The sequence below is a fragment of the Rhinolophus ferrumequinum genome, chromosome 24 (assembly GCF_004115265.2).
Source record: "Rhinolophus ferrumequinum isolate MPI-CBG mRhiFer1 chromosome 24, mRhiFer1_v1.p, whole genome shotgun sequence".
Classification (NCBI taxonomy): Eukaryota; Metazoa; Chordata; class Mammalia; order Chiroptera; family Rhinolophidae; genus Rhinolophus; species Rhinolophus ferrumequinum.
In genome coordinates this window covers 36,911,102-36,924,636 of record NC_046307.1, presented here as the reverse complement: position 1 = coordinate 36,924,636, position 13,535 = coordinate 36,911,102, and the positions used below count along the sequence as shown (strand labels likewise).

The window sequence follows — 13,535 nt, the reverse complement described above, 5'->3', positions numbered from 1 at the left end:
TCTTACCCAAGCTGGCATCCTTCTCTGGAATGTTAAACACGGAGGCTGAGTCAGGATATCTCTTCTCTGGGGCCCCCAGAAGTTAACGCTGCACACCCGGAGTTGTCGCCTGCCATGACTCTACCCCTTCTTCGACCTGCCTTTTGGAGGAAACCAGCGCGTAACAGGAGAGGATAAGGCCAATGCCCAGAAAAGAACCAGGATAGAGACATCTGATTAATCAGGGGGCCCTGGAAAGCCATTCCAACCACGGACTGCCAAGTCACACAACACAACACATGCTTCAGCTAGCTTGAGCTGTTTCGGGTATTTGCTACCAGGAGAGATCGGATTAATATAAAGTCAATACCATCCATTTACAATTTAGTGACTCTCTTTCAGCCCAAGTCAAATTCAAGCATGAGGTAAAAAGTAAGCAGTGCCCCATGGCCAATTTCCTATGTCATATCCTTGCCATTAGTGAAATAAATTAGCCGTTCTTTGAAATATTAAAACAATAATAAAGCAGCCTTCAGGAACATGAAATGATTATTTATAACTCAACATATTTTTATTTTGTTTTTTATTATATTAAATATATTAGTAAACTCAAATCTCCCAGATATTTGTTAATTCAACAATACGTACAGTTCTAAATTCACAATAAACAAATAAGAAATCAGGTCGAAAAACTATCAGAAGCAAGGGATACATCTGATACTTTAAACTCTTCAAAGAGGGGGTTGTTTCTTTCTGTTTCCTTGAAGTCATCTGCCTTCACAGGATGATTAAAATGTAGAGTAAGGTCACAAAGCAGTAACTGGGAGAGCTCTGTGTAAAACAGAATAATAGAAGACAGTATATTGTAGCACATTGTCCCAGCAACTATTACTCTCAGTAGCTATTTCTTAATTCTGGATTTAGCTTTCTCTTAAGTGCCTATTGATGAAACCACAATTTAGGTGTGCTCCCCGTGACTTCAACTCAAATTTATGTACTACAAAATGGTATAAAACACTTACCAAGAAGGGTTCTTTAGCTCAGCTTGTCAGCTATCTTACTAAATTACAACTTGATTTATACAAATTTGATTTATACTTTTTAAAACTTACTTTTCTGTTTCACATCCATATAGTATGAAGAATCTCAAATAGGTCTATAAGGCATGTTACAAAAACTATTAGGTTGGGGCAAAAGTAATTGCAGTTTAAAAAGTTAAAAATAATTGCAAAAACCACAATTACTTTTGCATCAACCTAATAGCAGTTCCTATCTCCAAGAGGCAACCACTTTTAAGTGTTTTAGCTCATTTTGTTTTTGTTGCTTTTGTTGTTGGTTTGTGTCTATGGAGTTTACTTCTTGGGACGGGGGTAGCTGATATTATCTCCGTGTCTCCAAATGACATGCAGAGTTTATTTTTCAATTTTAGGTATCTGTAATCTGCTTCTGATTACAGAAGACTTAAGATACAGCTCTTTCACTCACTCCCCCAATATACTTGAGTCTAACTTTTGCTAGCTCAATATTTGATGTTTAAAATTTTTGATTATATAAATATTCTTCATAGTTGAGTCTTGTAATATGACATTTCCATTCCTTCCAGCCACTACCCAACCAAAGTTAGTAATTTTTTTTTTCATTGGTGAGTTATCATGAATATATCCCGAATTTCCCCACGTTGGGTAAATCTCCTCTCCATATAATCAAGCGCCTTAGCTGTTCTATTGTTCAAAGTCTCTCCTCTCTGCGAGCCTCTGAGCTGCTCTAGTCTGGACGGAGAGCTCTCCAGGCCTCTGCACAGCTTGCTCTTGGGAGCTCCTCTCACCACTATCCCAGGGACTCCCCCTTCACCCTTCCCTTGTGTGGAGTATTCTTTTTCCAGAATCTCATGTCTTTCTCATTTTGGTCTGCTCCTTTGTTTGGTAGAATACAACCTCAGTAACTTCCTGAGAGGGAAAATTATATGACTGAAAATTTCTCTCTCTACACAAATGCTTAATCGACAGATTGACTATAAAAATCTAGGTTGGAAATCTTGTTTCTTCAAATTTCCAAAGACATTGCTGCATTTTATTCTAGCTTCCAGTGTTGTTCCTGAGAATTTTCATGGTTCTAGCTCTTAATGGTTGTTTCTCTTTAGAAGCTTTCAGGATCTTTTGTTCTTTTCAGTGTTCTGAAATGCCCCAGTATTGTACCATGGTACGAGTCTATTTCCACACATTGTGTTGGGCTCTTTCATTGTAATGACTCAAACTGTTCAACTCTGGAAAATGTCCTGAGATTATTTCCTTAATGAATTCCTCCCCATCCATTGTCTGTGTTCTTTCTCTCTAACACTCCTATTTATTGGATATTGGACTTCCTTGACTAGTTCGTCCTTTTTTCCCCCTAAAACTTTCCATCTGTTTTTTTGCTCTACCATGTCGGGGATTTTCTTTATCTTTAAAAGCATCTATAGAGTTTATTTCTATTGTCACACTTTTAAATTCCAAGAGCTCCTTTTTGTTTTCGAAATATTTTTTTTATAGTATCATGTTCCTTTTTCACTGATGTAGCATCTTCTCTTCTCTGTGGATATTATAGTTTCTAGTTTTCATCTCCCTTCATAATTTGTTTCTTCCTCATTGCTTGAATCTACTTATTGGTTCCATCTCTGCTTTTCATATTACATGCTTTCCTCAAATATCTGTTGTGCCATATTTATTGGCTCATATTTGAGACTGAGGCACTATGAAGACAATTGGAAGCTCTATGCCCCAACTAGGCTATATTGTGGGGTGATCTGATAGGGTATTTTGTTGAGAGGACCTGTGCTATCAGGATCTTAGGTCTTTTCTCTGAGGCTGGTCAGATTCCTGAAAGAAAAATCTGCTTGAGGGTATAAATCAGGCTGCCGAAGTTTTGTAGCCAAGTGGGAAAAGAAAGCTGGAGGTCTTGTATGTACTTCCGTATGTAAATTTGGTTTTAATACACTTGTTTTTAGTACAGTACTCTGCTCCTCAATTTGTGGCTAGTGGATCCAGGCCAGAGATCTCGTTTTATACCCTTTCAGGGAATAAACCTTGTGTCTTACGAATATGTCACCGAGAGAAACAGTTGTCCAGTCATGTAGCAGGGGAAGAGGCCTCAGGAAGTCTGTAACTTCTTAACCATTGAACCAGTCCTCCTGTTCTCCTTCACCTCTACGTCTAGGATTCTGGTGCCACTATGTTTTGAGTCTTAGAGCTATTTCTTAGCTTTACCCAGCCAGCTCACGGTTCAGATTTCTGGACTTTGGGGTTCAGATTTCTCTGTTTGCTTCCATTTGCTTTCTGTTTCGTAGTTAACTCTTTTTGAGAGCTCTTTGTCTTGTGGATTTTTGTCTGTTTAAAATCACTTTAAATTTAAATCTCAGGTCTATCAGTGACTAGCTGTGTGAACTTAGGAAAGGAAGTCATACTCTCATGTCTGTTTATGTATCTGTAAATGCGAAGCGTAACATTTCCTACTTCATAGAGTTGTTATGACAATTGAATCCATTTATGTAAAGCTTTTGGAAGAGTATTCGGATTATGGTAAATGTTGTATCTATTGCCATTATGATTCTGGGAGGAAGAGAGTAAACAGAGTGTCATTCATCTTCCATCTTTGCCTTCCTAGTCTAGCTCTGTAAGCCCCTGGTATCCTGACAGCTTAACCTACCCCACAACTTCTCAGGAACACATATATCATATTTTTCATTTCTATTTTGCTTCATGAAAGAATAGTCTCCAAACTAGAACAGTTAGATAATCAAGTTTGGGAGAAATCTAAATCTTCTCTAATTGTTTTAAGTGAGTAAAAGCCTCCAGAACCAATTTTTCATTTAATAAACACTTTCCAAGCACCTATTACATCAAGGCACTGCGTTAATTGCTAGAAATAACTTAAAGAACTTACAGTTGAGTGGGGATAGGACAAGTAAGTAAACATGCAATTACAACACAGTGTGATAGATGATATGAAAAGGTAGAAGAGATCACATGCTGGCTTAAAAGAAGTTTTCCAATGTAAGTAAGTAAACTCGACTAACGTGGTCAGTAGCATTAACCTATGGGGTGGAGGTGGGGGTGCAGCTGTGGGCATTTCAGGAGATGCCAGTGTTAAGGCACAGACGCAGGTTAAATGTGTAGATATGCACCTAGTTCAGTCTGGCTGGGGCATAGAACGTGCAGGGGGAAAAACAATGAGATGAGAGACTGGAGAGGTGGGCGAGGGTCTGATCTCAAGAGGTCTTACAGTCCATTCTAGGAGGTTTGGACTTGACCCTCAGGGCAATGGGGAACCGATGAGGCTTTCAGCAGACTTACATTTTAGAAAGATAATCCTTGCTGCAGAATTGAGACTGATTTTGGAGATGATGAATTAAGCAATTAAGCAAAGCTAACCAGATTTCTTTATAGCAGACTCCTCAGTGCCTTTGTTAATATGTACTGTAAATTTGTGAGAGAACTATAGATCATCATATACTTCCCACACTTATTTGACCAAAAGAATGTGGACTTTTTCATTGCACACCATCTATTAACATCTCTTGAGACAGCAGGGTTCATAGATCATTCTGGGGAATACTGCCCGAGGGAGAACAGGTAGAAACGGCATAACAGGCACTCACTATTTGGTGCCTAACTAACGGCCACTCCCTTCTTCTTCTTCGTGGCACAATTGGATTCCACTTGAGGTCCTCTCCCCAGCTCCAGCAGGAAGTCCTGACTGGTCCAAATTGGTTTGGGCAGTCCCATTCCCCTGAGCGGTGGCTGCTGCAGTCATATGCTTGTGATGCAACTCTGACCAATGAAAGGAAAGGGGAAATGTGCTGGAGAGACCTGGGGACAGGCTTATACAGACACAGGCAGAGACGGTGTTTGCAACGGCCATGTCTGCAGGCAGCGTCCATGAGTCATTACAGAGTGACCAGAGAGTTAACAGAGAAAGAACCCAGTACCTAATGAAGTCTTTAAAACTCTGAATTAACTTTCGGGCAGCCCTACCTTAGACTGTCTCGTCATTTTCCTTTTTGTATAAGCCATAGTAAGGTGGCATTTTGTTATGTGTAGCTGAAGGCCTCATAACTGACACAAAGGCTATCTTCAAATATCCAAGAGTCGTCATAAGACTAGAGAGTCAATGTAATTGTCATGGTTAGAAATAGGACGAGTGGGTGAAAGAGCTAGGGGAGCAGATTTCAGCTAGTTCATAAGGAGCTATTATCTTAGAATAGGTTGACTGATGAGACAGGAAGTTCCCCAACATAGAAAATGTTTGGTCAGGGATAGAATATCGCTAGAAATGCTCAACCATGGAAATTTTACATGGGATAAAACAGAACGTATCTGTGAGACGAGGCACTAAACATCATGAGCCAGGAGGCCCAATCCTACTCTATGAATCTGTTTAAAATGAAGAGCCTTAAACTCACACAATCAAACAAACTTACAATTTCTAATTTTTACAGAACCTTAGGGGCCAAGTAAGGATAAATGGATAAGGCACCACTTTGCAGAATGTGACATCGTTGTATAATAGTTTGTTTGAAGGGAAGGCAGGGTAGTGGATTCACAGAGGTTAGTCAGACATCATAAGCTTATCAGTGTCAAGGATGGAGATGCAAGTTTGCTAACTGCTAGACCAATCAATGCTCAAACATAACTCATCTTTAGAGGCCTAGTTCCTATTTGTGTAAGCATTTCCTAAGAAATAGAAAAATCCCAATTAGTGGGCAAAATTCACTTATACCCCAGCAGAAGCAAAAATTGGCTCTATTATTTATTTTATAACTATGACATGCAAACACTTAAATATAGTTACTGCATACTTACCTTTCATCTTCTTCAGCTCCAAAGAGATTGTGTTAATGTTTTTAATTATGGCTTCCACCTTTAGCTTATGGTCAGTATTATTCCTATACATCTGATTTTAAAAGAGAAAAAAAAAAGGGTAAATCTGAAGTACTTATGTGTACTTTTAGAATACTTAAATTTTCAATATTTGTAAAAGGAAAATCTGTTATTTCAGAACCGAAATAATTGTGAATATTCTTTATAAATGGTTAGAATTCTAACATAAGAAGGCATCAACTTGTTAAGTTAGTATTTTCTCAACTGGAAACACCTCCAACTGGAATTCTTAGGGTGAGGTTTCTTCTTTAATCAAACCATCTCCACAGGATGGGGCCCTTATAATGGAAATGCAGAAATCATCAACACTTATAAACTACCTTACAATTTAGCAATCGTACAAAATCTCTGATTTTGTTTATGTAAGTCAGTGTCTTTTTTCTAACTTATTCTTGAGTGACAGGTTCCACATAAATCTCTTTAAACAGATAGTAAAATTCAAAATAAAATTCAATTAAAATTCATAGACTAAATGGATGGCAAAATGACTGCTTCTATTTTAGCTTATGGAATTAGGGCAACTCACATTTGAATTCGGTAACTGGAATGTGTAAATCAAAATATTACTATGTTCTATATACAGTACATATATTTAACCAATTGTGTCAGATACAAATGCATGGATGATTCACTAGAATCTAATGTCAGCCATTCAAATCTCTCAAAAAGACCTGAAAAGTAAGTGACATTTAGTACAAAAAACAGCGACAACATGAAAGGTGGTTAGTTAGGAGGCAGTATATGACTTGTCCAAAATAATAAAAACAAACTAACCTTTAAATTCCTTGCCTCCGCCTTTTCCTGAGTTGGATTTATCTTATTTCTCTCTCTCTCTCACTCTAAAGTCACTGTAAAAGAAATAAAATTGTTTTTTTCCCCAGACAATGAATAAAATACACTTTTATCCACCTACAAGCTCTGAGGTGTTAAAAAGGGAATGGCAGCTATCTTGAGTATGGCAAATCAAAAGATTCGGGTTCGAGGGGAAAGGAAAGAAGATAATGAAATAAAGGGGGTGGTGATGGTGAAATTAACTTGCAAAATCAGGAATGAATGTAAAAAAATTAAAAAATAACCAAGAAGGAAGTAGAAACTAAACGGATAGAGAAATGCCCAAGGAAGTGGGCCCTCCCACTCTTGGGGTCTGGTGATCCAGGGCTCTCAAGCACCGTGGGTTGGTGGGTGGCATCCGAGGGCAGAGCTGTCACAAAACCCCACTGGACTGGAGAGAGGCCGGGGCTGCATGGAGCCTTCTCCAGGGAGCTCAGTTAGACTGTTACTCAGAGAAAGGAGAGGCAGGTCTAAGAGCACTTTCTCAGGAGGTGGGAAGTGGTGACCAAGCTCTGTAGATGGAGGGAAGCCTGGGGTCAGAGGCCAAGGTACGACGCTGAAGCCATTAATGCAAGGAAGGCACAACCCCGCAGCCAGGCGGCAAGAGGCAGAAGGCCCCGCGCAGGCCTTCATCCTATCCTGTACGTGGTAATTACCCCTGCAGCTTTCACTCTAAGGCCAACCCCTTCTTCTGGGCCCAACCGACACCCGGGAGGAGCCCCAGGTCTTTGGGGGCAGCGGGGTGCGGACAGCCCACCCAACCGCTGCTCGCGGCCTGCAGGTAGAGCCTTCGGCAGCCTTGACGTTTCCGCAGTCCTCGTGCTCCCAAACCCGATCCGGCCAACCTAAAACCCTCTCCGCGTGACCCTGCTCAGCAAACCACCACTGGCCCTGCTTGGACTCCACCAGCCAAGCACCCCTTCCCGACGCAATCACCCCCTTGAGAAGCCCGGGACCTTGAGGGCCGCGGGCTGAGAGACCCAACAGGTTGGCAGCTGAGGCAGCCTGGGAATTTCAAGTCTCCACGCTCTCAAACTGAATTAGGATTATTTAAAACCGAGTAACCCTGCCTGCCCCAAACCTACGCCTTAGCACGACCTACCAGGCCAACGGCTGAAGACGTTCTGACCGTTAGGTAGGGCAAACCGGCAGTAAAAGCGAGACCGGTCTTCCTGATTGGCCAGTTTCTCTGCCTGATGCATCCTGGGAGTTGTAGTCCCAGGCAAAAACCCTATGGAGAAGGTTCTAGATGCCAGGTTGACAGTGACTGGCTCAGTCTCCTGGGCCTGGAGAGGGATGGAGAAAATGCTGACATTCCCTGGCTTCTATATGCCAGGCACCGTGCTACATGTTTTACAGCCCTTATTTGCATTTAATTTGCACAGTATAGAAGCGTGGTTAAGGCCAGACTCTGGCCTGAAACCAGTGGGGTTTAAATCCTACTCCATCACTTGTTTAGCCATAGAGATGCTAGGAAGCGCTCTAATCATTCAGGGTCCAAATGTCCTCATCTATCATACGGCGATAATAACTGCCTTCTAGTGTTCTTTTGCGGCTTAAGTGAGATAATGCATCACAGGGGCTTGGCAGATGATGTGCCCAATAAATGTGAGCTATTATCATTCCTATAAATTTTTACAGATGAGTAAAGAGTACAGATGCGCTGAGAGATGCTCACTGGTTTCTCGCCAACTAGAGACGCTGGGATTCAAGCCATCTTTGCTGGATTCTAAAAGGAGTCTCCGGCACTACAACCTTTGGGGCTGACTCAAAGACCTTCCTTGGTGCCCTCAGGACATGCCTTAGGGCATGAGCTCAGCCCTCCAGCCTCAGGTTCTATAATAGTCTTTGTCTTCTGTCAGCCTCCCCTATGACACATACCAGGCTCTGGAACCAGTCCCTTAACCCACAACGCATTGTTTTTTGTTTGTTTGTTTGTTTTGTTTTTTGCTTTTATCCAATTACTCTCTGTTTAACACTAGAATTTGTTGTCTGATGTCGGTCGATGAAGAGGGGTATGAGAGAACTGAATTTCAGTCCTAAGGATAGCTAGCTATGTAATCTTGGAAAAGAGTACCTGCCTTTCTTTGAACCTCAGTTTCCGCATCCATTTCCTGAGGAGAGGGATAGGCTAGATCAGTGTTTTCTAAATTTCATTCACAGTGGGGCCACTGTTGACTGTTTGCCCTTACTGTATACCACCTATTTTATTATTACCTTAATATTTTAAATTTGCTTCCCTTTAAAATTTAAATCTACTTAAAAATCTTTATGTAAATGGAACAAAATATAAAGAGAAGGTAATAAGAAAAATAAAGACAATGGAAATAAAACAATATTCTTAATCATCTAGATATTCTTGCCTCCTGATGGATGTGATCCTGAAGCCTCATCTTCTTTGTTAAAATGGGTTCTTATTACATGTTAAAGAAGTGTTAAAAGATAGTCCAGCACAAACCAAGACTTTTTTTCTTGATGCAATCAGTAGTACAAGACTTAGAAGGGAAGTAACTCTCACTGTGTGATGTTTTTTAGTGCCTGTGTACCATGTAAAAACATCTCTCATGTCCCTCGTGGGATATGTCTCACACTTCACAAAACCTTGGATCGGATGCTCTCCAATATCCTGCTCTTTCTAAGACTCCTTCATTCTCAATGTGCTATGAAAGCCATTCAAAACTCCCCTCGATCCTGGAGGGAGTCCTGAATTAACCCTACCCAACCCTGCAGGTTCATGCCCCTCTCAGCCAGTGCTCACCTCACTCAACATTTCAACTCAGGGTACTTTCTAGTGTCTGAGTCTTGCATTTTCTTATTTCTGGTATGTGCACAGAGCATTTTTTAATCTAATACTCAGAGTGCTGAGTTAGGGGGCAAGAAGAGCCACAGAAGGTCAGGGAACAAACATCCTTTGAGCACTGACTGTATGTATATCATGCCTTAAGGTAGAAGCTTTCACCTTCTGACAACTTTCTGAGGTTCTTGTTATCACTCCAGTTATATGGAAAATGGAGCTTAAGCTTAGAGAATTTAGTGCTTGCATAGGGGCACAAGAACCAGGATCAGATCCTGTCTTGGTGACTCTAGAGCCTTCTAGTATTCTATTCTCTGTGCCAGATTATCCCCCAGACCCGGACACAATCGTTTGAGACAGTAAACAAGTACATCATGGCTCCTTAATGTTTTGAGCTTCTGAACTTGAACACATAAGGTACTGATGTATACACAAGCATACAAACACAGAGTGACTAACATAGGGTAAGAAACATTTACTTTCTGAATTAAGGACATCAACAAAACAAATAACTGCCAGCAGTTTTATAAATGCAGAGATAATTTAACATCAAAAAGGGAGGGAGAAAGAAAAAGAAGGAAGATCACAAGAGTTCCAGAATAAGACAAACTTAACGAAAATCTTCCAAGATATGTCTTTTTGTTCCCCCTATTTTGATGCAGACTAGTGAAAACTTCACCTCAGACCTGCAGGATTACAGAGGTATTGTTGGAAACTCCCCATAGGTAACACCAGGAGAAAAGAAGGTATTTAAGAGAAGTACGGTGAAAAGAGTAGGTGGATTGAGGTAGCATTAAGACGGACAAACCTGAAAATAGGGGATGGTGGGGGCCAGCATAGGAGCTGGTGTCTCTGGAGCCCCATCTTCCCGAACATACACCCCATTCTCAGGTCCAGCAAGTGTCTGCAGGGCCTGCTTTGGCTCAATTACCTGCCTTTTAGGCAGGTACTTTTGCTATTCTGCTCACAGGACTTTTGATGGAATCTAAAGACCTTCCATTTATCCAGAGTGCTGATTACTTCTTATGAGTAGATTCAAACTACTGCAATTTGAAAAAGATCATCATTCAAGTGTTTTATTTTTTAAAGAACCAACTCTGTATTTATTTTAAATAAGTGTCATAAGTGGGGGTAAAAAGAGATCTGAACACAGAAAAACACAGATTATAATAATACATTTTTCTCCATAAAAGTGTCTTGGAGTGATGATTACTTATTACGGTGATTTTCCTCAAGTAATTATAGGTCGTTTTTTTTTCCCTTCAGAAAACAAAACTTTATAAGCATGATCTGACACTTAAGACTTGAGACTGTTGTAGATGAGGCCCTGAAAAAAAATCTAGCTCCCTTAAGAAGTTTGCAAATGCAACACTTTACCTGAGCCCAACATAGGGTACAATGGTTGAGTCCAACGTTAATCAAATAAAGGACATTAAAAAGCTGGTAAATTCTCCCATAAAGAGAAAAGTGGTTACAGAACAACAAGGTGATTCAGGGTTTTATGGAGTCGGCTATGAGTGCCTCCGTTAGTTTTATTACAAATTCTTGACTTAAAGTCTTCATTTTCAGGAAACAAATTGAGTAAATTATCTCACTTCTTGCACTTGCTCTCAGAGCTCTCATTCCCATCCTCTCCCTGCCCCTTATCAATTAAAAGTGCTCGTCTCTGTGCCCCGGGACTGGCTTTCTACTGGAGTATCACCCCCTTTCCCACCTAGGAATATTGCTTTGCACCACCCCTGTCTACACAAATTTGGGAGGTAAGGAGCACGTGCTTGGATCGTCACCTGAGAGCATGACCAGTGTTAGAAAGATCAAATAAATTCCCACGGGTCAGAGCAGTACTTTCCCCACAGCCAATCACATGCAGGAAGCCAGAAGGCTCGTGACTTGTGCCCCTGCGGTCTAAACTGAAAGATGGATTCCCTGATCCTCTGTCTTCTTCAAGTACCTGACGCTACATTGGACGGAGTCATTTTCTTTTTCTCCGGAAGAAACACTTCCAAACTATAGAAAGACGTTATCAATGAAAACCTACATTGCTTGCTGCATTAACAAAATGTTTTCCCTTCTAATTAAGAAAATGTGTAAAAGAAGAAAACCCTGTCATTTGGAACAACGTAGATAGATCTTGAGGGCATTATGCTAAGCGACATAACTCAGAGAAAGACAAACACTGTAGGGTCTCACTTATATGTGAAATCTGAAAACACTGAACTCATACAAGCAGAGAGTGGTGGTTGCCAGAGGCTGAGGGGTGGGGAAATGGGTAGAAATTGGCCAAGGGCTACAAACTTCCAATGACAAGATGAGTAAGTCCCAGAGATCCGAGGCACCACATGGAGCCTGCAGTTAATACTGTGTTGTAAACGGCTATGAGAGGAGAGATGTGCTATTCTCACCATAAGAACAACAAAATGGTAATTATGTGAAGTCAAGGAGGTGTTAACGAGCCTCATTGTGGTAAACACTTCACAAAATATACGTATCAAATCATTACGTTTTTCACCTTAAACAACGTTACATGTCGATTACATCTCAACAAAGCTTGGGAAAAAAAGCAATTATAGATCTGTACCAACATTTCCCTCTGAAATAGGAAGCTACCTAAATAGAGTTGCCAGATAAAATGTAGGGCATCCGGTTAAATTTGAATTTCAGGTAAATAATAGATAGCTTTTCTTTTTTTCTCTTTCTTCTTCTTCTTCTTCTTTTTTTTTCTTTTTATTACTATAAGTATGTCCTGAATAGGGTATGGAACATACGTATGTTAAAAACTTGTTTGTTTATCTAAGATTCAAATTTAACTGGGAATTCTGTACTTTTATTTGCTAAATCTGGCAACCCTATGCCCAAAACACTTCAACCAGGATAAGAAAAGCAAACAATCTGAAGGTTTATAGATTCAGTAGGTAAGGAAGCCAAGAGAATATTGAGGTTTTCCAACTTGATGTCCAAAATAATAAAATACATACCCTTACTGCACCAGAATTTAGCTCCCTTCTTCCTTCAACATTCCTGTAATGTAAGAAAGAAGCCCAGTGTTTGAGAAAGCAGATGGACAAACGCTGACGATATTCAGCACGCTGCTGCTTTTGACAGTTGCTTGCTATGCCTGTTTGTCTGGAAACTGTTTGTGCTGGGGTTTTTAAAAAATGCCTTCATCCAGCCAGGCATATTCATGACAGGAGTTGTGTTTATTTCCAGCGATCCACCAATCAGAGAACACTTTCTGTCCCCAACTAAAATATGTTTCTAATTCTAACATGTCAATCCTCCATCCCCCACCAATACTTTCCCTGTTTATTAAAGACATAGATCCCGACCAGATGCTTCTCCCTGCAGACATTGCCCTTAAGTCCCGGGCCTCACCCTCAGCAGCCAGCCATGCAATGAAAAATGAGCGTCCTTAGGAAAAAACGTATTATGTTCATGAAGTCAATTACAATAGACTACAAGTGTGTACTCACCTTTTGTAATGAAAAAAAATTGTATGCATAAAAGCAAGTTTGGAAGAATACACACCAGCATGTTAACAATAATTATCTCTGGGTAGTGAGATTTATGGATGATTTCGTTTTTTCATGTTTATTTATTTAGCCTAGCTGTAACTCTAGTCCCAACCCTCTTCTCTATATTTTAAACTCTCCAGGGCATTTCTCAGGGTGGCACATCAATCACTTCAAAGTAGAGCTTCTCAAACTTTACAGTGCACAACAATTATTTAGGGAGCTTGTGAAAATGCATATTCTGGGGCCCACCCCAAAGGCTCTGATTTAGTCAATCTAACGTGACACTCCTTGAATCTGCATTTTAAATTCCTCCTCCTTCCATTTTAACCTCTGCGGACTGTGGGCCATACTTGGAGGAATGCAGTACTGACTTACAGCTTCGTCGGGCGCCTTCTGCAAGTCTCAAATATGTGACCATAGTGAAAACTTACCTTGGCTACTAATGCCAGAATTCAGTCATTTTTAAAAAATTATATATAGATATCATATATATTATATATAATT

At 40.4% G+C, this 13,535-nt stretch overlaps 1 protein-coding gene across 1 annotated transcript; it reads right to left on the bottom strand.

Annotated features, from left to right (window-relative positions):
- Positions 1-579: 579 nt before the first annotated feature.
- C24H5orf58 (chromosome 24 C5orf58 homolog) lies at positions 580-12,626 on the bottom strand. Its single transcript, XM_033096680.1, has 4 exons — positions 12,495-12,626; positions 6,669-6,742; positions 5,817-5,907; positions 580-810 (listed from the first exon to the last, which is right to left on the bottom strand). The coding sequence occupies exons 3-4, from the start codon at positions 5,905-5,907 to the stop codon at positions 659-661; spliced, it is 243 nt and encodes an 80-aa protein (XP_032952571.1). The 5' UTR covers positions 6,669-6,742; positions 12,495-12,626; the 3' UTR covers positions 580-658.
- Positions 12,627-13,535: the final 909 nt, after the last annotated feature.